The following is a 27,794-nucleotide window of genomic DNA, read 5'->3' as shown; positions in this document are numbered from 1 at the left end:
CATCCACTTTTGCATCTGGCCCTGCCCAGCACTGTCATGTGGCCCTCAGAAGGTTGCCCAGAAGGAAATGTGGCTCTTGGGCTGAAAAAGGTCCCCGTCCCCTAGCCTATAATTCTTCACAGAGCACATAGTTAAGCACTGGAACTCGCTCCCACAGGCAGTAGTGATGGCCACCAACCTGGAGGGCTTTAACAGCGGTTAAGACAAAGTTCATGGAGGAGAAGGCTATCAAAGGCTGCCAGCCACGATGGCTATGCTCTGCCTCCACAGACAGTGTGCTTCCAAATGCCTGTTGCTGGGAACCACAGAAGGGGAGAATGCTCTTGGACTCAGGTCCTGCTTGCGGGCTTCCCACGGGCTTCTGGTTGGCCACTGTGAGAACAGGACGCTGGACTAGATGGGCGGTTGCCCTCATCCAGCAGGTTCAGGCAGGGGATAGTCCAATCCTACCTGGAGATGCTGGCAGAACTGAAGTACCTTCTGCATGTAAAGTAGCTGCCCAGGGCCTCATATGCGCCCTGCCACTAAGAAACACCCCATGAATTCAATTATGTACACCGCCCAGAGAGCTTGCTATGGGCGGTATAAAAGTTCAATCAAATAAATAAATAAATAATCCCCTGAGGCAGGTATCATCACACTCCTGCTGTTACTTTGTGCTCTCTGTTCTTTCTGTTTGTAATGTTCTCTTGGTTTTCCCCCCACATTGCAGTGAAAAGCATTTCATAAATTAAATAAAGCTGACACCAGGGGTCAAGAATAAAAGAAGCCTGAGGGGCTGGGGCCACTGGGGCCCTTCATTCCTTACCATTGGCCATCCTAGCTGATGCGGGAATGGAGCTGTTGAGGCTATTTTTAGCACCCACCAAGACGGTGGGATGCTCACCTCAATTCCCGGGTGGAAGTGCGAGCTGAGGAGAACCTGATTGACTGCTGGGCTTTCGGCCAGGTACCAAGTAAAGACACATACAACTTCTTGACAGAGCTTGGAAAAGTTACTTTTTTGAACTACAACTCCCATCAGACCAATCCAGTGGCCATGCTGGCTGGGGCTGATGGGAGTTGTAGTTCAAAAAAGTAACTTTTCCAAGCTCTGCTTCTTGATCAAAAAGTGGCCTCAGTCTCAACACAGGCACAACAGCCTGGCAAGAATGAAGACCCCGTTGATTTGTAACAGTGCCAATATATATATAGGAGTTATAAGCATAACATCAATAAATAGAATGTAACATAACATACGAGACAAGTAACAGGCCCAAGCTACATATCACTTGTTGCGTATCGGATGTCAGGATGTTCTTCCTTGGAAAGTCAGACCCTTGAGCAATATGTTCAAATATAAGGGCTGGGAGAGGGGATGGTTTGACACTTTGGGGGTCATAAAGCATTGGAACATACACACAAGAAAATACATATAGCCCTGAAAAGGTCGCTTATCAATAACCCTATGAGATTCTATTACTACATCTGTAAGGGAGTATACTAAGAGAATTCAGAGAGCAATATAAGCTTCTGATTATTTACAAGATAGATACATGAGCGTGCAAGAAACACAAGGCACATGAGAAATAAAACAGTCAAGGACAGCTGACTGATTAGTTTCTAAAACATTGCTGCCGCCTGGCAGGCACTTCTGGGGCTAAGTTCCCAGGAGAGGAAACGAAACTTAGAGCGGCTGTTGCCCCCCCCCTCCCCTGTCTCATTAGTGTTCCATCATGTTCCATCGTGCTTTGTGACTTTGGTTCAGAAACCCCAAGTACCCCAAGTATTTACGCCCAGGAAACAGTATTTTTCCTAACAGAGCCCAGCACTTTCCAGGGGGCCACATCGCTGGCTTCAGGGTGTGTGAACCCCGCAACCGTCACTCTTGGGGCGTTCTCTTGTGTGAAGCCGTTCCGTGCGAGAGGACAGAAGCACAAATCAGGAGGTTTGTTTTATTATTCGGATGCGGGGGGAATAGCACATTGAGCAACACTGCAAAAGGAGAGAAGTAACTGAAAACAATCGGATCTGTCTTTTGCAACGACAACAAAAAAAGGCTCCGTTTCATAACTGCAAACTAAGGAGTGGAAGGAAGGGGCAAAAAAATTATGGAGATGCCGGGGATTGAACCCGGGGCCTCATACATGCAAAGCATGCGCTCTACCACTGAGCTACATCCCCGGAACGACAAAAGTTCTCAAAAAGAGAATATAAAGTAGCTGAAATATTCTACCATATTTGCATTTCCTTTCAAAAAGGGTTTCTTTTTAACTTTTATCTTTTTACTTCTCTTTTTTTCAATTTAGATAGAAGCCCGATCGCTTTGTGTTCTGTGTCTGCAAGCTAACAGACTGTAAGAAGGATGGAATCCATCCTGCCAGTCTCTCTGCGAAAGTAAAATAAAATAAAATCTCCCTTTTCTCTCTGACACCACTAATGATCTCGTCAGAGAGAAAGCGGCTTCCTCCTTTGGACAAGAAACGATTTCCCTGCTTTGGGAATAGTCTGATATACAATGTAATCAATTTGTTTCCACCCTTGCAGTGTTGTGTGTGGTTCTTTTGTTGTTGAACAAGAGTATTCTGAGGTTCTACGAATGTTTCCAATGATTGCCACATCGATTTGCTCCTTAGAGTGACTATTGTTCTGCTTTGCGAACTATGAAAGTGAGACGGACTAGGAAAGATGTGTGGTTGCTATATCAGATTATTTCTGAAACTTTTTCTTTAGCATTTCCTCGTTAGTATAGTGGTAAGTATCCCCGCCTGTCACGCGGGAGACCGGGGTTCGATTCCCCGACGAGGAGGAATAAACCCTTTTGGGCAACATTTTAGAATTCTGGTATTCAACTTCCTCCTCTCCTAACCATGCAGACATGCTGCAATTGTTAAAAACATACACTAATCTCATTCTCTAACTACGCTTTTATTTTATTTTATGTTCATAGTAAGCAATGGCTTGCAAAATGCAGTATAAATGCTGGAAATTACCCCCTCTCAGATTAATTTGCATACACACAAAAAGTAGTAGGTTCTGGGGCTTGAATCTCCCAAGAAACCATTGCGGTGTGTGGGTTTTGTTTTAGTGTGTGTTTGTTGCACATGCTCATGAACAGTAGCGTAGGGGCATATTCAGAAGTGCCCTTCATGACAGTCACAGCTGCCGCCACCCTTTTTGTTGCTGTGGGGTGGAGAATGAATCCTCGTTTGTGCCCTCTCCCACCACAACAGACATCCCTAAGAGCCAATTAGCATGAAAGGGGAGAGTGTTAGCTGCTGAAGAGTCTTCTCTGTGTCTGACTCACCTCCTGTCACTCTGATTTCTTCCAATCAGCAGGAAAGGCCAAGGAAGCATAGAATAATCTTCTTAGTGGCTAACATGCACCTCTTTCAACCTCGTTGGCTCGTGGGATGATGGACACATAGGGACCCTGCTGGGACCCTTCTCCCAAAAAAGTAGAGGGTCTGAGACATACTCCCCAGACCCTGGACCACTGTACCCCTGCTCTTGGAGCATCCTTGTCTGCAATTTTGTCCCAGGAAGTATGTTGGGACATTCCCACTGTTGGGAATGGTTGGTGGTGGTTTTAGGATGCTTATGAAGATGGTTAATTAAATTTATTGTATCCCATCTTTCCTCCAAGTAGCTCAAGATGGTGTACATGCAACAGTCCTGTGAGGTAGCTTAGGCTGAGAGAGAGCAACTGGTCCAAGGTCACCCAGTGAGCAGAGTGGGAATTTGAACCAAGATCACCCCAGTCCTAGCGCAACACTCTGGCCCAGCACCTTCCTTCCTCACCTGGAATAGGTGGGACAGCAAAATGGAGAATTCTCTGCGACTGAAAAAGCCTAGCCTTACCATTCTCTAGTACCAGCCCAGTAAATGGCCACCCACTGTGTGCTTCTTTGGCATATATTTAAGCATTATTTTGTCATTATTTCTGTCCTTTATGCATTTCATCCTCCATACACACATATACACACCTCTACCAATTGAAGATAACATTTTGTGGATCTGATCAAGTTGACTCTAGTTCTAGTTCATGAAAGTTTTAAGATCCAAGATAAATTTGTTAGGGTTGTGCCTCTTTTGCGAAAAAAGAGAGTGCGAAAGAGATCTGACTAGCAGATTTATAGCATGATCCTGTGCAGAAGTAAGTTTCACTGAGCTGAAAGGAACTTACTCCTGAACAAGGCTGCAATCCTATACTCACTTACCTGGTAGTATGTCCTATTGAACTCAGTGGGGCTTCTGTATAGGAATATACAGGAATGGGTGTGTAAATGTATACCCTAGGATTGCACCTTTATTACCCAGCAACTATGCAGAGTTGTTTAGACATAGGCTGCACTCCTATACATACAGGGCAGGCCCTACCATTAGGCAGACTGAAGCTGCTGCTCACCCCTCAACCTCACCATTCTCCCTGAATCTGCTAAGCTAGTTTGCTTCCATATCTCTTAAATTAGCCTGCTGCTCTCAGGTTAATTGAAGAGTGCCACCCCAAACCCCATCCAGCCAGATTGTATGTGAAATGGGGGAAGAGCACCATCCTGTACTGTGCCTCAGGCAGCAAAATGTTGTGGGCCAGTCCTGTATACACACTCACCTGTCAGTAATTGCCAATGAATTAAGTGAGACTTGCTTCTGAGCAGAATGTATAGGAGGGCACTGTTACTGCGGTGTTACTTTTCATCGACCAGAACCCACATCAACAGATGCACAAAGTGTTATTCCTAGTCATCTATAGTCATCAGATCATGTTATATATTATATATGTTTGTTCACCGCCCTGAGAGCTATTCTGCTAAGGGCGGTATATAAATTGAAATAATAAATAAATAAATATTACAGTTTTGAAAGCAACAAACAGAACTTCACTCAAGCTTGCTCTGGATCCCTATAAGGATTCCGTTAATCACCTAAAATATATATATGAACGTAATTGTGATTAACCAAACAGAGGTTACATCACCGAGTGCAAAACACCAGGATGTCATATCCAATACGTAGGAAAGACCACAACTGACCTACGCACGCGCTTCAGGAACCACAAGTCAGCAATTTTGACAAAAAGAGTGGAGCAACCAGTTGCAAATCATTTTAACATTGCGGGTCACAGCCTGTTGGACTTTTCCATAACAGCGATAGAGATGCCAGCAGATCCAGCAGCATTGACCAAAAGGGAGAACTTTTGGATTTACTCTCTGGACACATTGGCACCATATGGCCTGAACCTGGAGGACAGTACCAGCATCACTTAGCTTCTGCAAATGAAGCCCCTCTGAGCATTCCATCCTCAAAGCTCTATAACTGCCACCTTGGTAACAGCATTTATATGTTGGCAGCTGATGAAGGCGGAAGCTGAAACATATATATATATATATATATATATATATATGTTCAAAGACACATTTGTTAATATAATAAAAACCTTGTTTGGTTAATCACAATTACGTTTACATTTACATTTACATTTATATATATATATATATATGTTCAAAGACACATGTGCACAGAAAACCTATACTCATCGTCAGGGCAGGATTCCAGGGCAGAAATCCAGGGTCCCATTCAGCAGAATGAGTAGGAGGACACCCCTGCCAAATGCAGCAGAGCTGGTTTATCGCATTTCCCAACAAGCAAGGCATTTTTAAAGTAACAATTGTGTGTCCAAGTGGACACCCAGTCCTAGCTTTTGGACATCCAGTGGACACGAATGGACACATAAAACCTAATAAATGAACCAAGAACACAAATTCAGATTGGAAGCCACTGAAATACTTAGAGGTATGAAATTTTAATGAAATTGAATAGAAGCGGTAGAACATGGGCACATTGCACAATAATTCTTAGGGTTCTTACAAACCATCAGTCTTTCTGAAAAAAAAATCTTGACAAAATGTCTCTCCTTGGACACTCTTTTTATCTTCTCTCTTTTTTTGCAAGAAGTCTGCTACAGCAGGGTGTGCATCATAAGCAACAGTTTTTAATTTGAATTTGCTTTTTAATTCATGTATTTACTGGTGGGTGAGCAGGCTAGTAAGAATTTTGCTAGGCTAGTAACTTGTGGAAATGCAAGACTATATTCACTCACTGCCTTGGTTTGCTGGTTTGAAACTCTTTTGCTTCAGTCCAAATTTCAGGCCTTGTACATGACTGAGAGGCTTCTACATGCAACCCATTTGAATGAAAAAGTGGATGCCCAGTAACAGTTCCTTTAAAAATGCCCGGACAATAAGTGAGTCAGAAGGAGACTGTGTGAGCATATACTACTCTCTGGGAGCTGCAGGTGAGGAAATGTGCTGCTGTTGTGCTCCGGTCCTGCTTGCGGGCTTACCAGAAGAGGAACCTGGTTGGCCACTGTGTGAAAAGAATGCTGGACTAGATGGGCCATAGGCCAGATCCAACAGGGTTCTTCGTATGCTCTTAACTGCACACACTTCACTTTTCCAAGGGAAGTGGTTAAAAGATGGACAGGGTAGAATTAATCTGAGCCTTGAAAAACACATAAAGCTGAAAGGGGAAGTGGGACACAGTGTTGCTTTTCCTATTTCCTCCTTCAGCTCTGTGTACTTTTCAAGGGAGAAAATGGTAACCCCCTTCTAGAGGGGAGGTGGAGGGGAAAGGTAACCATTTTCACTTTGTGACTAATGGGGCATGACAAGGTGGGCGGGCTCAGAGGCTTGGTGGGCACCAGGGAAAGACCTCAAAAGTGCTGTGTTGATGACCTCTGCATTGCCATCTAGGAATACACACACACATTAACACCCTTCTTACATCCATTAAGTCCAGAGCCTAAAATTACATCACTGTACACACACAGAGGAGCATAAAAAGGGAATTTCTGTGGCCAAAAGGCCATATGAAATGCAACAAGTCCAGTATGTAACATTTATATGTGCACCTCTAATGCATAGTGACCACAATGTCTGAAACAAATGTATTTTTGCATCTGCAGTGTGTGTGTATGTATGTGGAGTCTTTCCAACAACCCTGTAAGGTAGGGTTGCTGATTGGAAACTAAGGCAGCTCACAACAAGAAATAAATCCCTTTAAAATCCAATAACCATAAAAACAAGTATAAACAGTTGCAAAACAGCTTAAAGTGACATGATTCTGAATTTTGAGTTGGGTGTGTGAAGGTCCTTATCACTAGAGTTTGCAGTTCTGTGTATACTTCCCTGTTTGAGTAAGCCCCATTTAGTACATTGGGACTTGCTTCTGAGTAAACAATCTTTACAGGTTGTGTAAATAATAAACATATTTGACAGTCATGTGTCGTGAGCCATGCAGGGAGGAGGTGGATAGATGAGGGCGAAACAGAGGATGAGGACTTGAACTGGGAACCCGGGGAGGGGGCAAACAGCAGGGTGGACTCATAGAGCGCCCCAGCTCCTGTCTTTGACAGCTCAGCCCCCTCAGCTCCTGAACCCCCCCTGTGGAAGCGCCACCTGGCACGTCTGACACTCTCCGACTGGACACGCTGTCGATGCTGCCGACACCACCAGAGATTCAACCTTGCACATGTCGCAGGAGCCCATCTGGGCTACTCCTGCTAAGCTCAATGCTGGGAGGCCCTATCCACCAACAGTCTCAAGACACAGAATTGATGCTTTGATTAGATAGCTTTATTTCAAGCAATTGCTTGTGAGGTTGCCCAGAGGTACAAATCTCTGTGCAAGCCCCCCGACATGTGGCACCTCTTCATCTTACATACTTTTTCAAAGTTACATGATTACACAATTATCACATAACGATAGATAAACATATGTCACTCCGTCCCATAACTTGGCATAAACAAGTAACTACATTTCTACGAAATATGCATGTCAAGATAATTTTTCACTTCCTTTCACATCCAAATTACTCCCTTTTCAATATGAAGCAAGTAGGCTAGATTAAATGTTCCCTACCCAGGCTCCATCTTCTACCTAAGATTTCTATCTTAATTTCCAATCAGAGAAATGTATTTGTTCGTATTTTTATGCTCCAGGCAACTGTGGTTAATGTATCATACTTAATGACATCACTAGGGTCCAACTCTGTGACATCACTAAGGATCACCCCATGACATCACTACAGCCTGCCTTATGACATCACTAGGACCTGCTTTGTGACATCACTAGGGCCCGCCCCTGAAATCTCAGGGTTTGGGATGCTTCTGACCTGGTAACCCTACTTACTACTAGTAGTAAAATGCACAAAGATATATGAAATAGGCGTAGTTATAATCTTAATTTTAAAAAGTGAAATATTTTAAAGTTAGGTTTTAAAAAACGACATGGCTAACTTTGTGGGAAAGCAATGGCTGCTTGGTTCTAATGAAAAAATAAACTTTCAGCAAACACATCAGAGGGTGATATAATAAAGTAGGCTTGGCCAACAAAACAATATCAGCCGAAATAGCTCAGTTGGGAGAGCGTTAGACTGAAGATCTAAAGGTCCCTGGTTCGATCCCGGGTTTCGGCAGATTGTTTTAATTCTTCCTGCCACCTAATATAAATTTTCCTTAGATCAAAATTTCAGCTAGCATTGTAAAAAGAAAGGAACATAACCATCACTGTTGTTGTTGTTGTTTTTATTACTGTATATTACTGTATTTTTGGCAGGGGAAGCACATTAAACCACCGCACCGCTTTGGAATGTTTAACCAAGGAAAATGTTGCAGGGAGAGGAGGGGTGGCTCGTGTTGACACCCTAACAAGGAACCTAATGAATTTTAGACTTTGCAAAGGCTCTGAATCCACTAATTGGCTCCTCTCTGCATTCACTGAAACACATAAACAGTAGCTGGATCACAACAAAGTTGCTTCTATACATACACTAGGATTCTTTGTTTTACTAGGAATTGCACGTTTGTATGAATGAACGATCACAGCAATGATAATATAGATTCCATTTTCGTGGCTATTCAGCTGCTCCTGGCATTTTAGTACCTCTCTGATTTGGAAACAAAAATTCCTGTTGCTAAGCCAATTAAATGATTACATATACATACAAAAAACATACTTAAACTAGTGCACACAACGATTGAGTCTGCTAAAGTCTCAAGTGACGTACTTTCGAAACGTTGGTATGTCTCTTCCTCGTTAGTATAGTGGTAAGTATCCCCGCCTGTCACGCGGGAGACCGGGGTTCGATTCCCCGACGGGGAGAACTAAGTCATTTTAAAAAACAAATCCTAGAAATATTTGCTGAAATAATTTTTCCCCCTTTTTTGTGCCAGCACTGCTCAGTTATGGTATGCTAGAACTGCATGCACGTATACAGAGAGATGACATGTACGAGTTGGAACGGGCAAATGTCAGCAATCCGTACTGTGTGTATTGTTTCCCCCAAATGAGCATATTCCTCATTAATTTTACTGTGTATTTTGCACGGTATTGCGCTGTATGCATTGCACGTCATTGTTTTTCTCTAGTATGGCAACGCTTTGGAGCACACTAAGTTGTTTATACTTTTAATTCGAATGTATATTCCCTTTCCCTCTTCTGCTTTTTCCCTCTTCTGCTTTTTCCCTCTTCATTTTTTAACATAATCCGCTCCACCACCGCCAAATCCCAGGTACTGTTGTTTCTTGTCATACTCAATTTTTAATAGACTTTTACTAGTAAGCTATTCTCTTTTGCAGAATCATGTTGTGATATCCAGGGGATGTAGCTCAGTGGTAGAGCGCATGCTTTGCATGTATGAGGTCCCGGGTTCAATCCCTGGCATCTCCACTTTCTTTTCTCCCTTCTCTTAAAGAAAATGCTCCTGATGTTCTCTCCTTTCCACGTTGATAGTCTGAAAACATTCATTTGTTTTAACAACTTGTTTTTGTAATGTGCCTTCAAGTCAATTTTAACTTATGGCAACCCCATGAAGTGGAGACCTCCAATAGCATCTGTTATAAACTACCCTGTTCAGATCTTGTAAATTCAGGTTTGTGGTTTCCTTTATGGAATCAATCCATCTCTTCTTTGGCCTTCCTCTTTTTCAGCTCCCTTCTGTTTTTCCCAACATTATTGTCTTTTCTAGCAAATCATGTCTTCTCATTATGTGTCCAAAGTATGATAACCTCAGTTTCATCATTTTAGCTTCTAGTGACAGTTCTGGTTTCATTTGTTCTAACACCCAATTATTTGTCTTTTTCAAGGTCCATCATATCTGCAAAGCTATCCTCCCAACACCACATTTCAAATGAGTGAATTTATCTCTTATCAGCTTTTTTCACTATTCAACTTTCACATCCATACATAGAGATCGGAAATACCATGGTCTGAATGATCCTGACTTTAGTGTTCAGTGCATTTGTGTTTGAGGACCTTTTCTAGTTTTCTCATAGCTGTCCTCACCAGTCCCAGCCTTCTTCTGATTTCTTCACTATTGTCTCTGTTTTGGTTAGTGACTGTGCCAAGCTACTGATAATCCATGACAAGTTCAATGTCATGGTTGTCAACATTAAAGTTACATGAATCTTCTGTTATCATTACTTTAGTCTTCCGAACGTTCAGCTGTAGTCCTGCTTTTGTGCTTTCCTCTTTAACTTTCATCAGCATTCGTTTCAAATTATTACTAGTTTCTGCTAGTAGTATGGTATCATTTGCATATCTTAAATTATTGATATTTCTCCCTCCAATTTTCACACCTCCTTCATCTTTGTCCAATCCCGCTTTCCATATGATATGTTCTGCGTATAGATTAAACAAATAGGGTGGTAAAATTACACCCCTGTCTCACACCCTTTCCGATGGGGAACCAATCGGTTTCTTCATATTCTGTCCTTACAGTAGCCTCTTGTGCAGAGTATAGGTTGCGCATCAGGACAATCAGATGCTGTGGCACCCCCATTTCTTTTAAAGCATTCCATAGTTTTTCATGATCTACACCGTCAAAGGCTTTGCTGTAATCTATAAAGCACAGGGTGATTTTCTTCTGAAATTCCTTGCTCTGTTCCATTATCCAACGTATGTTTCCGATATGATCTCTGGTGCCTCTTCCATTTCTAAATCCAGCTTGGACGTCTGGCATTTCTCGCTCCATATATGGTAAGAGGCTTTGTTGTAGAATCTTGAGTATTACTTTACTTGCTTGGGATATTAAGGCAATGATTCGATAATTACTGTATTCCCTGGGATCCTCTTTCTTTGGAATAGTGATGTATATTGAAAGCTTCCAGTCTGTTTTATTTTTCATATTTGTTGACAAATTTTTACCAAAATTTGGACATATTCACTCTCAGTAACTTGTAGCAATATTGGTATGCCATCTGTTCCTGGTGGTTTGTTTCTTCCAATTATTTTAAGAGCAGCTTTCACTTCATATTCTAAAATTTCTCATTCTTCCTCACACGGTTCCTCCATGAATGAATCTGTCATCTTTCCATCTCTTTCACAGAGTTCTTCAGTGTATTGCTTCCATCGTCCTTTTATTTTATCTCAGTCATCAGTGTGTTCCCATCGATTACTCAACACCCCTACTCTTGGTTTAAATTTCCTTTTAATTTCTCTAATCTTTTGGAACAGGACTCTTGTTCTACCCTTTTTGTTGTCCTCTTCTACTTCTTTACAATAACTATTGTAATAGTTCTCTTTGTCCCTACATACTAGTCACTGTATTATTGCATTTAGGGTTCTGAGTGTGTTTCTATCTCCTTTTGCTTTCCTTTTCTCTTTAACCATTTTAAGAGTTTCTTCAGTCATCCACTGAGGTCTTTCTCTCTTTTTAACTAGAGGTATTGTCTTTTTGTATTCTTTCCTGATAATGTCTCTGACTCCAATCCATAGTTCTTCTGGTTCTCTATCAACTAAATTTAAGGCCTCAAATCTGTTCCTTATTTGATCTTTATATTCTTCTGGGATGTTATTTAAATTGTATTTTGGCATTCTGATTGCTTTGTTCTTCTTCTTTAGCTTTACTCTGATTTTCGATATTACTAGGAGGTTCAGGGGGTGGGGAGTGGGTTCTTGCTTTTCCAGAAATGTTTTGTTTTGTTTTTTATTTGATGTCGTTTCAGTCTGTATACCATAGACTACACTCTTGGATTGTAATTGCTGCAGACTACTGTTCTGAAGGCATTTAACAGGAAGAGAAAGGAGAGAGACAAAGGGAAGAAGGGAAAGCTGGAAACTATTCGGGGCAGGTTTGTTGATTGGTTTCTGAAGCTAGCCAAGATCTGTAAGTATCCAACAGTGCACTGCTCTGCCCTCTCTCCTTCCAAGAAGACTTCCTGTCCTAACTTTTGAAATACAATCAGTATGCCTGTGCCTTCTTCAGATCCCCAGTAGGGCACTTTTCACTACCTGACAATAGTCAAATGTGCAAAACTAAGGCAGACTCTTGCCAGCAGGCAAACTGCAGGTTTTGAGTACACGAAGTTCACTGAAAGACACAGAAAGGAGCAGTAGATTCTGCAGCATAGAAGAAACAGGGGTTTTTTCCTTGAAAGTTCAAAACACTAAAAAAAGAAGAAAAGTCCACAGCTATAGCAACTCCCAAGCAAAGTTAACATGGCAATGAACCTCACAGCTCTAGCTGTGAACTTTTCTTATTTTTTAGTGTTTTGAAAATAAGGAACTGGGAACTAGTAAACAACTTCAGTGTTGTCAGCTGAGAGCTTTTTGTGTTTCCCACTATCTGCCACTTTCACTTCCCATCCATAGACTCAGATTTGAAGGTTGCAGATTAAGCAGGCATGTAGGAAGGAATCCTAGAATGATGATGTTTTGGGGAGGGGCACTGTTATTGCCTCAGCATTCTTCTTTCCTTGTAAATTAAACTGAGGCAGTAATTTCTTCAGGATCAGTGTTATCTAAGCATAGGCAAACATCAGATGCAACAAACCCATACATCTAAACCCCTGCAATAAAAAGCAATCAGACCCTCCAATGAAAATCTGCAATTCCAACATATTTTTTCCAAGCTCCAGTACCTATAGGCCTTGTGGCCTGCCCAGTCTGTTTTAAATGGACAGGCTGAACTGATTGTTAGGGCCTTCTATACGACTGGACTTAAAACAAAGACAATTTATTTGCTGTAAGCAAGGCCATGTTTAGAAAAACAAAGACAGTATGCTGCCAACCTGGTTGTTTGTGCACTGATTAGGAACTAAAGAGATCCGCCCTGAACTGAATGATGGAAGAGGTGGAGGGGGCCTGATTCCCCAGCCCTTTGAGATGGTCCCCTTAGCTACTATATTTAGATGGCTAAATGGGTGTGTGTGATCTGGCAAACACTGAGAGAGTTCAGGATGGGGCTTGAAGCCCATCCCTACATTTCCACCCATAATTCAAGCCATGGCTTCATCCATTTTATGTAAAAAGAACCTTTTGTTCAGGGAAGTAATGTGCAAATATTCTAGAGTTCTCTTCTGCTCTTTTCACATGGATTTGTCCGCTAAAGACATCCCCCACATGTTTAGCTTAGAGTCTTTGCACATCACAGAGGATTCTGGGAAATATTCTAGCGTTCACACACAATAATGCTGGTCACTCATTTGGGGCTCTCCATTATTCCACAAGAACTGGTAGTGTGCCCTGGATACACACAACTATCCTAGGACTGCACATTGCAAGCGGCAGTGGAGTCTGTTTTAAGGACGTGTGCCCGTCATTTCTGATCTTCTCATCAAGGAACACATGGTAAACTTCCAAGGAACCCTCAAAAGTCCTTGGAGCACAGTTTGAGAACTACTAGGTTGAGAGATACGATCACTTAAGATCAGGATGCAAGTCTAACTCAAGAGGAAGGTAGGCTTCCCAGATGATATGACAAAACCAATACATTACAACAAGTTGTGACTCCTCTTACAGACCATAATTCAGCACTAAGCACAGAGACCAAGTCTCATAAGTAAATTGTTCTTCTGAAGACCACTATTGTCTGTTTCAGGGGTGGGGGAACCAACGAACCTTCAGGTGCTGGACTCTAGTACCCATTAGCCCCACCCAGCTTGGCCAATGGTGAGGGATGATGAGAGTTGAGTCCAATAACATCAGGAGGGGCACAGGTTCCCCACTCCTGGTCTATTGTGTGGTACATATGTATATAGAGCTAGCTCTCTCTCTCTCATATTTTCATTAAAATAAAATAAAAATAAACGGGTAGTTAATTTTCCAAATATTTCTGCTATTTTCTATTAACCTAACCTCTTTATCCTGCTTTTGACACCTGAGAGTTATATTTTCAGGAAACTGCCCCCTTTCTGAGTCCTGCTGTGACTCTAATTTGTTGTAATTTGTTTTTAATACTGAATTTTAAATTGCTGTAACTCACCCTGGGTCCTTATGGTGAAAGGAGGAGAAGAAATCTAATTAATTAATTAAAGGCTAAAATTCTGAGACTCCAAGATAATAACAGCTAGGTAGATTAGGCCTATCCTTTAAAATAAGTAGGTAGGCCAAGACCCCCTCCTGCTCCCCCTTAAAATGAGCTCCAGGCGGCAGCTAAGGAGCAGCCTTTGAGGAGGCAGAGCACCAAGTAAGTAAAATTGTGTTCCCTTTTGAGGGCAATGATGCTGCCTTCTGATCATTTACTCAGACTTGCGTATTTGTAAATGAACGTATTTCAAAAACATGGTACAAATCTTGTGGTATCTTAAAGACTAAACTTTAAGTACATTTGCTATAACAAACTAACACCACTGGGATTTTTCAAAAATAAATGCAAGGGCTCCCTGGAGATGAGCCTGAAAACCAGTGGCTTATGCAGAGCTTGGAGCTTATAAACTAGTTGGCCCCAGCTTCACTATACATTTAAAGCACTATGACACCACTTCAAGCAGCTATGGCTTCCCCCAAAGAATCCTGGGTACTATAGTTTGTCAAGGGTACTGAGAAGAGTTGTTAGGAGACATCCCTCCTCCCAATCCCCTTACAGACCTCCCTGGGAAAAGGGATTCCACGTTAAACCACACTAGGAATGGTAGCTCTGTGAGGGCAATGGGAGTCTCCTAACAGCTTTCAACACCCTTCACAAACAACGATTCCCAGGTTTCTTGAAGGGAAGCCATGACTGCTTAAAGTGATATGATGCCGCTTTAAATGTATAGTGCCAAAGAAGCCTCTGCGTTTTGTTTTTTTCTGTGGCTACTTTGCAGGGCTGGGGGGAGGGAGATTGTATCTGCTTTTGTTAACAAAGCTCTGGCCTCCAGCTCACACACGCTCCAAGAGAAACCCCTTTGCCCTACAGAGAACAACACAGCTAGTCATGTGAACTTTTATTTGGCCCATCCTCAATCCAATCAAGCAGCTGTTGCTGGGGCTGCTCCTGGTACTATCTTGTTTTTCAGCCTCTTAGTGGCTGTCAGCTGCTTTGGCAGCTGCTTCCTTTGAAGCATGAACAAAAAGGAGGCAAGAGGAAATGGCTTCTGTATGAATAATAGGATGAGTAGATTCTGGATCCAATCTCAATTCTATATATCTCCAGCGACACCCTCCCTGGGCTAATGAACACAAAGGGTTGCAGAGCTTCTTCCTTGGAGAGCTTCTAGTAATTCCCAGTTTGTGCTACTTGAAGAACAAATGGCGCAGCAAACACTGCTCTCCAACAGCCATTTTGGGACGACGCTGAAGTTGGTTCCCAGTTCCCAGTTCCTTATTTGCTTGAAAGTTCAAAACGCTAAAAAGGAAAAAAAGTTGACAGCTACAGCAACTTCAAGCCAAACTTCACATGTCTCTGAACCCCAAAATATATGTTGGGATACCCTGTATGATATATCACTGTAATCGGGGGATTCTCCCCGTCAAGAATAACAATATATTCATGCAATCAAAATCATCAGGCTTCTGATATTATCATAAATACATAATGATGTCATAAAATCATAAAAAATAAGTAACAGGGTGTGCCCACCCCAAAATCTGCTCTGCGCCAGGACAACTCAAATACCCCAGGAAAGGGGAGGGTGTGCTCTACGAGATGCCACTGCATCCTGCCTGGCCCAGAGCTTCTGTTGGGCGCAGGGCATGGATGAGAGCATCTATGCAAAATCAAAGCAGACCAAAACATACAGGAAAAAATAAGTAACTGGGGGTGCCTACCCCAAAATCTGCTCTGGGCCAGGACAGATCATACACCCCATGAAAGAGGAGGGTGTCCTCTACGAGATTCCACTGCGTCCCACCTGGCCCAGAGCTTCTGTTGGGCACAGGGCATGGAGGAGGGCATCTATGCAAAACCAAAGCAGAGAAAAATATACAGAGGAAAAAATAAGTAACTGGGGGTGCCCACCCCAAAATCTGCTTTGGCTCAGGACAAATCATATACCCCAGGAAAGGGGAGGGTGTCCTCTACGAGATGCCAGTGCGTCCCATCCAGCCCAGGTACAAAGTGGTAGGGATAACTTTCAACACTGGAAATCACTTTGTTTCTTTCCACAATCTGGGAAATGCAAGTGATTGGAACTTCTAGGATGGAATTAGGAAACTTCAAAACACAGGATGTAGCGATGTTTGTGCAACAGATGTGTTGTTCCAAGACTTCACAAAGAAAAATAGTACTCCAAGTCATATTGTAGCAATGAGGTTATAAAGGCCAAATAATAACGATGATGTGCAATGTGCAACTTAGAAGATGCTCTTCTAAATCTCCTACTATTTCAGAGATGATTGAAAACCAGGAGATTATTTCGAATGGGTGAAATTGTTTAATTCCAGCCCATGTGAAATGCTGTTGATTTTGTGAATTGCAAAAATGTTCTATTTCTAAAAAAAAAAAGTTTTTTACTGTTTTACCAGTTCTGATAATGACTTCCTTATTTCTTTTTTTTTTTTAATTAAGTCTGCAGTTGTTTATCTGTTCATTTGTATACTTGGTTGTTACCTGTTGGAGAAATATAATATATATATGTAGTAAGTTATTTAGAGATATAATAAATCAAATGCACAACAATTCTTCTCAAAGTATGACTGTATGTTATCTGGTGCCATGGCAGAAGGAAACTTGGCCGAATCACCAGACAATGATTCACTCAAGAAGCATAGAGATGTAATTTCATAGATGAGACTCTAAACTATGCATGGACAGCATCTAATAGAAGACAGTATCCCTGATGTGCGGAACTATGATTTGTGGTGCCAAATCATATTTTGGGATGGGCATCCAAGTTCCTGATAATGTTTCCTATAGATTTTGGCTGTTCTTCTGATACATAGATTAATGTTGGTGTTGTTTAGATTTATTCCCTGCCGTTAACTAAAACGTTCCAGGGTGGATCACAAAAGTTTAAAAATGCATAATTCAATACACTTAAAAACACTCTAAAATCAGAAATGATAAAGACCTTGTCTGTGCCATGACTGAACAAAAAGCTCTGACCTGGGTAACTGGGTTGGAACCAGTGCCATCTTGCAGAGGACCTTGTCCTGTATGAATATGTGTATGATTTATGCTACTTCAAATAAAGTTTTGGGGTGGGCACCACCAGAACCTTTCCCCCCTACCTTATTTAAATATCTTGATGTGCATAGTTGCTCAGATCCACTCCTTCTGCCCACAAGAAACTCTGGGCCAGTCAGGAAGCCATGGATTCTCATAGATGATGTTTTTGTCCATTTTTGTCCATTTTTGTCCATTTTAGTTGAGCGTAGATGCCCTCATCCGCGCCCCGCAGAAGCTCTGGGCCAGGTCAGACACAGTGGCATATGGTAGAGGACAGCCTCCTGTTTCCTAGGGTATATGATTTGTCCTGGCCCAGAGCAGATTTTGGGGTGGGCACCCCAGTTACTTACTTATTCCTGTATGTTTTTGCCTGCTTTGGTTTTGCATAGATGCACTCATCTGTGCTGTACACTCAGCAGAAGCTCTGGGCCAGGTGGAGAACACTCTCACCTTTCCTGCGGTATATCATTTGTCCTGGCGCAGAGCAGATTTTGGGGTGGGTACCCCCAGTTACTCATTTTTTTCCTGTATGTTTTTGTCTGCTTTGATTTTGTGTAGATGCTCTCATCCATCCCCTGCGCCCAGCAGAAGCTCTGGGCCAGGTCAGACACAGTGGCATATGGTAGAGGACAGCCTCCTGTTTCCTAGGGTATATGATTTGTCCTGGCCCAGAGCAGATTTTGGGGTGGGCACCCCCAGTTACTTATTTTTTTTCTGTTTGTTTTTGTCTATTTTGATGTTACATAGATGCTGTCGAGGGTGCCCTGTGCCCAGCAGAAGCTCTGGGCCAGGCAGGACACAGTGGCATCTCGTAGAGGACACCCTCCCCTTTCCTGGGGTATTTGAGTTGTCCTGGCCCAGAGCAGATTTTGGGGTAGGTACACCCAGTTACTTATTTTTTCCTGTATGTTTTTGTCTGCTTTGATTTTGCATAGATGCTCTCATCCATCCCCTGTGCCCAGCAGAAGCTCTGGTGCAGGTGGGACGCAGTGGCATCTCATAGAGGACACCCTCCCCTTTCCTGGGGTATATGATTTGTCCTGACCCAAAGCAGATTTTGGGGTAGGTACACCCAGTTACTTATTTTTTCCTCTATGCTTTTGTCTGCTTTGATTTTGCATAGATGACTTCCTCTGTGCCCTGCGCCCAGCAGAAGCTCTGGGCCAGGTGGGACACAGTGGCATCTCGTAGAGGACACCCTCCTCTTTCATGGGGTGTATGATCTGTCCTGGCCCAGAGCAGATTTTGGGGTAGGCACCCCCAGTTACTTATTTTTTCCTGTATGTTTTGGTCTGCTTTGATTTTGCATAGATGACTTCCTCTGTGCCCTGCGCCCAGCAGAAGCTCTGGCCAGGTGGGACACAGTGGCATCTCGTAGAGGACACCCTCCTCTTTCATGGGGTGTATGATCTGTCCTGGCCCAGAGCAGATTTTGGGGTAGGCACCCCCAGTTACTTATTTTTTCCTGTATGTTTTGGTCTGCTTTGATTTTGCATAGATGACTTCCTCTGTGCCCTGCGCCCAGCAGAAGCTCTGGGCCAGGTGGGACACAGTGGCATCTCATAGAGGACACTCTCCCCTTTCATGAGGTGTATGATTTGTCCTGGCCCAGAGCAGATTTTGAGGTAGGCACCCCCAGTTACTTATTTTTTATGAATTTATGACATCATTATGTATTTATGATAATATCAGAAGCCTGATGATTTTAATTGCATAAATATATTGTTATTCGTGACGGGGAGAGTCCCCTGATCACAGTGATATATCATACAGGGTACCCAAACATATATTTTGGGGTTCAGAGACATGTGAAGTTTGGCTTGAAGTTGCTGTAGCTGTCAACTTTTCTTTTTTAGTGTTTTGAACTTTCAAGCAAATAAGGAACTGGGAACTGGGAACCAACTTCAGCGTCGTCCCAAAATGGCTGTTGGAGAGCAGTGTTTGCTGCGCCATTTGTTCTTCAAGTAGCACAAACTGGGAATTACTAGAAGCTCTCCAAGGAAGAAGCTCTGCAACCCTTTGTGTTCATTAGCCCAAACGTCCAACAGTTGAGGCACACACTTTCCCCACCTGAATTAAAAGTTGGGGGCACACTCATGCAGACTATAAAAGGAAACCCATTTGGGTTAGAAAAGTAAGCACTTAACATAAGAGCCTGCTGGATCAGGCCAACAGCCCATCTAGTCCAGCATCCTGTTCTCACAGTGGCCAACCAATTGCCCATGGGAAGCCTGCAAGCAGGACCTGAGTGCAAAGAGTACTCTCCCCTTCTGCAGTTTCCAGCAACTGGTATTCAAAAGCATACTGCCTCTGTCGGAGACAGAGCATAGCCATCATGACTAGTAGCCACCAATAGCCTTTGAATTTGTCTAATCCTCTTTAAAGCCATTGAAGTTGGTGGCCATGTTGTGGAATTTTCTCCTTAATGGAGTCCTTGTCCAGGAACGACAGTGAGGCAGGTTGAAGCTTACAGCTGTTTATTATACTTACAATTGCAAGGAGTCCCTGCGAGCATGTGCTATGGCGGGAGACTGCCTTCTTCCCCACACCAAGGGTCTTTTATAGATTTATACAAGGTACAGTCATGTGTCCCAAGGTACCCAATAAAGGGCTTTACCTGTTTCCCGCTTCCACCTGGCTCTGTGATTCACCAGGTAATACTCCATTACAGGGAAGTAAGAACACACATACTCATCTTTTGTCTGCTCTGCCCTGTTGCAACATCCGTCCCCTTCCACCTTATCTACATACTAATATCAACGACCCTCAGAGGTAGAATTTTCCACTTCAGCCATCTCTGCCTCTTGTGGGAGCAAATTCCATAGTTTAACTATGTGCTTTGTGAAGAAGTACTTTCTGTTGTCCTGAATCTTCCAACAATCATCTTCATTGGATGGCTCTGAGTATTATGAGAGAGGGAAAAGATCTCCCTATCCACTTTCTCCACACCATGGTCAATGGTCAATGGTCAGTGTCAAGAGAGACACTGCTTACAAGTGTCTGTACACTAATGCTAGGAGCCTCCGAACCAAGATGGGAGAAGTGGAGTGCTTGGTCTTAGAGGACAGCATTGATATAGTGAGCATAACAGAGACCTGGTGGAATGGAGAAAACCAGTGGGATACGGTTATCCCTGGATATAAACTATATCGGAAGGACAGGGAAGGACGTATTGGTGGCGGAGTTGCTCTATACGTGAAAGAAGGCATTGAATCCAGCAAGCTTGAAGCCCCAAAAGGGGCGGACTCCTCCACAGAATCGTTGTGGGTGGTGATACCATACCACAGGAGGGATTTAATTCTGGGGACGATCTATCATCCCCCTGATCAAAATGCTCAGGGAGACCTGGAGATGAGATATGAAATTGAGGAAGCATCCAAACTAGGAAATGTGGTAGTAATGGGTGACTTCAACTACCCAGACATAGACTGGCCACATATGTGTTCCAGTCATGACAAAGAAGCAAAATTTCTAGATATTCTAAATGACTATGCCCTAGACCAGTTGGTCATGCAACCGACCAGAGGCACGGCAACCCTGGACTTAATCCTCAGTGGGGACCGGGACCTGGTGCGAGATGTAGGTGTTGTTGAACCGATTGGGAGCAGTGACCATAGTGCTATTAAATTAAACATACATGTAAATGGCCAATTGCCAAGAAAATCCAACACGGTCACATTTGACTTCAAAAGAGGAAACTTCACAAAAATGAGGGGACTGGTAAAAAGAAAGATGAAAAACAAAGTCCAGGGGGTCACATCACTCGAAAATGCTTGGAAGTTGTTTAAAAACACTATATTAGAAGCTCAACTGGAGTGCATACCGCAGATCAGAAGAGGTATCGCCAGGGCCAAAAAGATGCCAGCATGGTTAACGAGCAAAGTCAAGGAAGCTCTTAGAGGCAAATTACAGGCCAGTTAGCTTAACTTCTGTCCCTGGAAAACTGGTAGAAAGTATTATTAAAGCTGGATTAACTAAGCACATAGAAGAACAAGCCTTGCTGAAGCAGAGCCAGCATGGCTTCTGCAAGGGAAAGTCCTGTCTCAGTAACCTATTAGAATTCTTTGAGAGTGTCAACAAGCATATAGATAGAGGTGATCCAGTGGACATAGTGTACTTAGACTTTCAAAAAGCGTTTGACAAGGTACCTCACCAAAGACTTCTGAGGAAGCTTTACAGTCATGGAATAAGAGGAGAGGTCCTCTTGTGGATAAGGAATTGGTTAAGAAGCAGAAAGCAGAGAGTAGGAATAAACGGACAGTTCTCCCAATGGAGAGCTGTAGAAAGTGGAGTCCCTCAAGGATCGGTATTGGGACCTGTACTTTTCAACTTGTTCATTAATGACCTAGAATTAGGAGTGAGCAGTGAAGTGGCCAAGTTTGCTGACGACACTAAATTGTTCAGGGTTGTTAAAACAAAAAGGGATTGCGAAGAGCTCCAAAAAGACCTCTCCAAACTGAGTGAATGGGCGGAAAAATGGCAAATGCAATTCAATATAAACAAGTGTAAAATTATGCATATTGGAGCAAAAAATCTTAATTTCACATATACGCTCATGGGGTCTGAACTGGCGGTGACCGGCCAGGAGAGAGACCTCGGGGTTGTAGTGGACAGCACGATGAAAATGTGGACCCAGTGTGCGGCAGCTGTGAAAAAGGCAAATTCCATGCTAGCAATAATTAGGAAAGGTACTGAAAATAAAACAGCTGATATCATAATGACGTTGTATAAATCTATGGTGCAGCCACATTTGGAATACTGTGTACAGTTCTGGTCGCCTCATCTCAAAAAGGATATTATAGAGTTGGAAAAGGTTCAGAAGAGGGCAACCAGAATGATCAAGGGGATGGAGCGACTCCCTTACGAGGAAAGGTTGCAGCATTTGGGGCTTTTTAGTTTAGAGAAAAGGCGGGTCAGAGGAGACATGATAGAAGTGTATAAAATTATGCATGGCATTGAGAAAGTGGATAGAGAAAAGTTCTTCTCCCTCTCTCATAATACTAGAACTCGTGGACATTCAAAGAAGCTGAATGTTGGAAGATTCAGGACAGACAAAAGGAAGTATTTCTTTACTCAGCGCATAGTTAAACTATGGAATTTGCTCCAACAAGATGCGGTAATGGCCAGCAGCTTGGATGGCTTTAAAAGAAGATTAGACAAATTCATGGAGGACAGGGCTATCAATGGCTACTAGCCATGATGGCTGTGCTGTGCCACCCTAGTCAGAGGCAGCATGCTTCTGAAAACCAGTTGCCGGAAGCCTCAGGAGGGGAGAGTGTTCTTGCACTCGGGTCCTGCTTGCGGGCTTCCCCCGGGCACCTGGTTGGCCACTGTGAGAACAGGATGCTGGACTAGATGGGCCACTGGCCTGATCCAGCAGGCTCTTCTTATGTTCTTATGTTCAATTTACAGATGGGAAAATATGCTTCTGAATGCCCCCTGCAACTAGAAATCTAGGTATCAGGGACATAAGAACATAATAAGAACCCTGTGCATCAGCAAAAGGCTTATCTAGTCTACCATTGTTTTCCCAGCAGCCAACTAGATGCCTATGAGAAGTCCACAGTCAGAATTTCAGTCCAATGGCATTTTCCCATTTTTGATCTCCAAGGAGGAAGAGTCTAGCCCAGCTTTTTGTCAGTTGTGCTGGTTTTCTATTTGTAGGGAGTTTGTAATGGAGAATTCAAAAATACGATCCCATCACATTTTCTGAAGTGTTCATTCTGAGACATGTGAAGACCAAGCATTTACACGGTAAGCAGGATGGGTTGGTGGTAAGATTCTAGATCTCACCAGTTGAGAGTGAAGGTGGAGGGCATGCTTTTGAATGCAGTCCCATGGGAAACAAGAGAGCAGCCTGCACAGAGTAAGCTAGCACATCAGGGCGAGGGTGTCCTATTTTTCTACATGTGAGTTTGTTTGGTTTTTGTCTCTTATGTGGGGAATGATTTTAAAAATCAACACTTTATCTTCAGTCTGAAATTTAGTATTGTAAAAGAGTGGAAAGGCTCACATTCTAATAAGCATGGAAAAAGGAATGGATGAGAAAAGAAAGCAGTGGAGCAGCTAGCAGATGAATGACCAATGTATGGGGCTGGGTTGGTCTCCCCCTTGTCATGCTCCGAGACAGGGAGTGCAGCAAAATATGATATTCATGTGAATGCAGTAACTTTGAATAGAGAAGTGAATTAATTTTAACAGAAATGTTCCCTCGTCTTCTTTCTTACTTCACCTCTATCCCAGTTTTCCTCTAAGAAAATCAAAACGGTGTATGGACAATTCTTTTCCACCCCTTTTATTCCCACAACAGACCTGTGAGGTAGGTCAGGCTGAGAGAGAATGACTGCCCATCTTTGTCTCATAAATACAAATTTAACCCTCCCCATCCCTTCACAGAGCTTTCTCCTCCAACCCAAAACCAACACGATCACACATCTATTTATTTTTGTTTTATTTCCAAAAGTGCGAAAATAAACCGGTCCAAGCTTTTGACCCAACCGCCTCCCCTTCTCATTCTTCTCCCCGCCCTCCCAACCGCCAATCATCGCAACAGTTTTATCCTTGGCCTTCCCTCGAGTTTAAAAGAGAGAGAAAAGGCGGGGCTGTAGTTCCTGACGTCACTGTATCCTTAACTACGATTTGTCGCTGGTCAAGAAGAAGCAGAGTGCCTGCGCGAGTTGAAGCATAGTCCCTTCCTATCTGTCTCTTCTCAACGCCTCGGTTTTTTTTTTTGGCGGAGTGATCTTATCTAGAGAATCCTATATAAGTGGCGGTCGCAACCGGTGGCGTAGTTAGAACTAGTCGCCTCTTGTTGCTCTTATTCTGCTGTTTGCTTGGACCGGCTCAAGCTCTGCGGTGAGCGTTTTAAGTTGAAATGTGTTTTGTTTCCCACTCCCCTCACATTTTGCTTGTTGAATTTCTTTCCGTTAGGAGGAAGGCTGTTTGAGCTCCTGAGGGAGACTTCGTGTATGTGTGTGAGAGGGGAGGTTGAGAGAGTGAAAGCGGTGACTGGGAGGACGGAGAGACGCTTTTGTAGAAAAGATACAGATTTATGCGAGGTGTCCAACCTAACCATGGGGGTGCGGTTGCGAAGTGTGGCCATTTCTCAATTCGGGGTGTTTTTGTGTGGTGGAGGGATTGATTCGGTCGCTGAGGGCATTAACTAAATAACCAAAAGCGAACCTCCATAAATGGCCGCCGAGAAAGTAGGACGGGGGTAGGAAGGGAAATGACAGGGAGACGAGGCGCCTGATGCGCCTGCGCTTGTGACTCAGACGGAGCACTGTGATATCACGCGCCGGCCCGTGACCGCGACGCGCTTAAGTGCGTGCTGCTCGCTCATCCGCCCCGCCCTTTCAGCTTCGTTGGCCTGGTGGGGGCGGAGCTTGCTGATGTGGACTGGTAAGGAAAAAAATTCGATTCCCACGTATATCTTTAAGTCTGGATTAGCGGGTTGATGCTAACTTGCCCTGTAAATTAGGAGGCTCCTTAAATGAAATGTACTTCTGGTAATCTGAATTGGGTTGTCATCTTTTTTTGTGTGTAGAGAAAATGCAGATCTTTGTGAAGACCTTGACTGGCAAGACCATCACCTTGGAGGTGGAGCCAAGTGACACCATTGAGAATGTCAAGGCCAAGATTCAGGACAAAGAAGGCATTCCCCCGGACCAACAGAGGCTGATCTTTGCTGGCAAGCAGCTGGAAGATGGCCGCACCCTCTCTGACTACAACATCCAGAAGGAGTCTACCCTCCATCTTGTGCTCCGCTTGAGAGGTGGGATGCAAATCTTTGTGAAGACCTTGACTGGCAAGACCATCACCTTGGAGGTGGAGCCAAGTGACACCATTGAGAATGTCAAGGCCAAGATTCAGGACAAAGAAGGCATTCCCCCGGACCAACAGAGGCTGATCTTTGCTGGCAAGCAGCTGGAAGATGGCCGCACCCTCTCTGACTACAACATCCAGAAGGAGTCTACCCTCCATCTTGTGCTCCGCTTGAGAGGTGGGATGCAAATCTTTGTGAAGACCTTGACTGGCAAGACCATCACCTTGGAGGTGGAGCCAAGTGACACCATTGAGAATGTCAAGGCCAAGATTCAGGACAAAGAAGGCATTCCCCCGGACCAACAGAGGCTGATCTTTGCTGGCAAGCAGCTGGAAGATGGCCGCACCCTCTCTGACTACAACATCCAGAAGGAGTCTACCCTCCATCTTGTGCTCCGCTTGAGAGGTGGGATGCAAATCTTTGTGAAGACCTTGACTGGCAAGACCATCACCTTGGAGGTGGAGCCAAGTGACACCATTGAGAATGTCAAGGCCAAGATTCAGGACAAAGAAGGCATTCCCCCGGACCAACAGAGGTTGATCTTTGCTGGCAAGCAGCTGGAAGATGGCCGCACCCTCTCTGACTACAACATCCAGAAGGAGTCTACCCTCCATCTTGTGCTCCGCTTGAGAGGTGGGATGCAAATCTTTGTGAAGACCTTGACTGGCAAGACCATCACCTTGGAGGTGGAGCCAAGTGACACCATTGAGAATGTCAAGGCCAAGATTCAGGACAAAGAAGGCATTCCCCCGGACCAACAGAGGCTGATCTTTGCTGGCAAGCAGCTGGAAGATGGCCGCACCCTCTCTGACTACAACATCCAGAAGGAGTCTACCCTCCATCTTGTGCTCCGCTTGAGAGGTGGGATGCAAATCTTTGTGAAGACCTTGACTGGCAAGACCATCACCTTGGAGGTGGAGCCAAGTGACACCATTGAGAATGTCAAGGCCAAGATTCAGGACAAAGAAGGCATTCCCCCGGACCAACAGAGGTTGATCTTTGCTGGCAAGCAGCTGGAAGATGGCCGCACCCTCTCTGACTACAACATCCAGAAGGAGTCTACCCTCCATCTTGTGCTCCGCTTGAGAGGTGGGATGCAAATCTTTGTGAAGACCTTGACTGGCAAGACCATCACCTTGGAGGTGGAGCCAAGTGACACCATTGAGAATGTCAAGGCCAAGATTCAGGACAAAGAAGGCATTCCGCCGGACCAACAGAGGCTGATCTTTGCTGGCAAGCAGCTGGAAGATGGCCGTACCCTCTCTGACTACAACATCCAGAAGGAGTCTACCCTCCATCTTGTGCTCCGCTTGAGAGGTGGGATGCAAATCTTTGTGAAGACCTTGACTGGCAAGACCATCACCTTGGAGGTGGAGCCAAGTGACACCATTGAGAATGTCAAGGCCAAGATTCAGGACAAAGAAGGCATTCCCCCGGACCAACAGAGGCTGATCTTTGCTGGCAAGCAGCTGGAAGATGGCCGCACCCTCTCTGACTACAACATCCAGAAGGAGTCTACCCTCCATCTTGTGCTCCGCTTGAGAGGTGGGATGCAAATCTTTGTGAAGACCTTGACTGGCAAGACCATCACCTTGGAGGTGGAGCCAAGTGACACCATTGAGAATGTCAAGGCCAAGATTCAGGACAAAGAAGGCATTCCCCCGGACCAACAGAGGTTGATCTTTGCTGGCAAGCAGCTGGAAGATGGCCGCACCCTCTCTGACTACAATATCCAGAAGGAGTCTACCCTCCATCTTGTGCTCCGCTTGAGAGGTGGGATGCAAATCTTTGTGAAGACCTTGACTGGCAAGACCATCACCTTGGAGGTGGAGCCAAGTGACACCATTGAGAATGTCAAGGCCAAGATTCAGGACAAAGAAGGCATTCCCCCGGACCAACAGAGGCTGATCTTTGCTGGCAAGCAGCTGGAAGATGGCCGCACCCTCTCTGACTACAACATCCAGAAGGAGTCTACCCTCCATCTTGTGCTCCGCTTGAGAGGTGGGATGCAAATCTTTGTGAAGACCTTGACTGGCAAGACCATCACCTTGGAGGTGGAGCCAAGTGACACCATTGAGAATGTCAAGGCCAAGATTCAGGACAAAGAAGGCATTCCCCCGGACCAACAGAAGCTGATCTTTGCTGGCATGCAGCTGGAAGATGGCCGTACCCTCTCCAGAAGGAGTCCGTCTTGCACCTGGTTCTACGTTTAAGGGGTGGTATTTAAACTTGCTGGTTACTTACAACCACCAAAATAAACTTCAGTGCACTTTGTTTTAATAAAGCTGTTGCATTCCCAAATGTCCTTTGTTTCATTGTTCTAGGTAGTTGGTGAGTTAGCAGGAGTGTGTGGTGTGTGTGTGTGCTGAATATCCTATAGTGCAAAATCTAGCAAATTGGCAAGGAGAGGAAGTAGTTGTAGTTCAGAGTGCCATATAAACTAATTTTGACTTCAGAGCATATTGCTTGTATTTGTACCACTGAAATCATGATTGCAAGCATCGGGGGGGGGGAACTAGTGGCTCTCAAAGGTGACTTGAAAAGGCACACTAATTGACACAACAGCAGAACTAATATATAATATGTTTTACTATCCAGTTTTCTAACAAGTTAAGCTTAAGAT

The 27,794-nt window shown here is 43.9% G+C and overlaps 1 protein-coding gene, 1 long non-coding RNA gene and 5 other non-coding genes across 7 annotated transcripts; 6 read left to right on the top strand and 1 right to left on the bottom strand.

Annotated features, from left to right (window-relative positions):
• The first annotated feature begins 1,782 nt into the window (after positions 1-1,782).
• LOC133373438 (uncharacterized) lies at positions 1,783-18,214 on the top strand. Its single transcript, XR_009759677.1, has 3 exons — positions 1,783-1,927; positions 11,984-12,144; positions 18,094-18,214. It is a non-coding gene; the product is annotated as an uncharacterized LOC133373438 (long non-coding RNA).
• Positions 2,092-2,163, bottom strand: TRNAA-UGC (transfer RNA alanine (anticodon UGC)). Its single transcript has one exon. It is a non-coding gene; the product is annotated as a tRNA-Ala (tRNA).
• TRNAD-GUC (transfer RNA aspartic acid (anticodon GUC)) lies at positions 2,717-2,788 on the top strand. Its single transcript has one exon. It is a non-coding gene; the product is annotated as a tRNA-Asp (tRNA).
• On the top strand, positions 8,382-8,454 carry TRNAF-GAA (transfer RNA phenylalanine (anticodon GAA)). The gene has a single exon. It is a non-coding gene; the product is annotated as a tRNA-Phe (tRNA).
• On the top strand, positions 9,069-9,140 carry TRNAD-GUC (transfer RNA aspartic acid (anticodon GUC)). Its single transcript has one exon. It is a non-coding gene; the product is annotated as a tRNA-Asp (tRNA).
• Positions 9,636-9,707, top strand: TRNAA-UGC (transfer RNA alanine (anticodon UGC)). The gene has a single exon. It is a non-coding gene; the product is annotated as a tRNA-Ala (tRNA).
• Positions 18,215-24,065: 5,851 nt separating the features above from the next.
• Positions 24,066-27,472, top strand: UBC (ubiquitin C). The gene is made up of 2 exons (XM_061602429.1): positions 24,066-24,201; positions 24,893-27,472. Exon 2 carries the CDS (start codon positions 24,898-24,900, stop codon positions 27,382-27,384), a length of 2,487 nt encoding a protein of 828 aa, XP_061458413.1. The 5' UTR covers positions 24,066-24,201; positions 24,893-24,897; the 3' UTR covers positions 27,385-27,472.
• Positions 27,473-27,794: the final 322 nt, after the last annotated feature.

The sequence above is a fragment of the Rhineura floridana genome, chromosome 19 (assembly GCF_030035675.1).
Source record: "Rhineura floridana isolate rRhiFlo1 chromosome 19, rRhiFlo1.hap2, whole genome shotgun sequence".
NCBI classification, from domain to species: Eukaryota; Metazoa; Chordata; class Lepidosauria; order Squamata; family Rhineuridae; genus Rhineura; species Rhineura floridana.
Note: the sequence above shows the minus strand (reverse complement) of the source record. Positions and strands in the feature narration are given on the sequence as shown.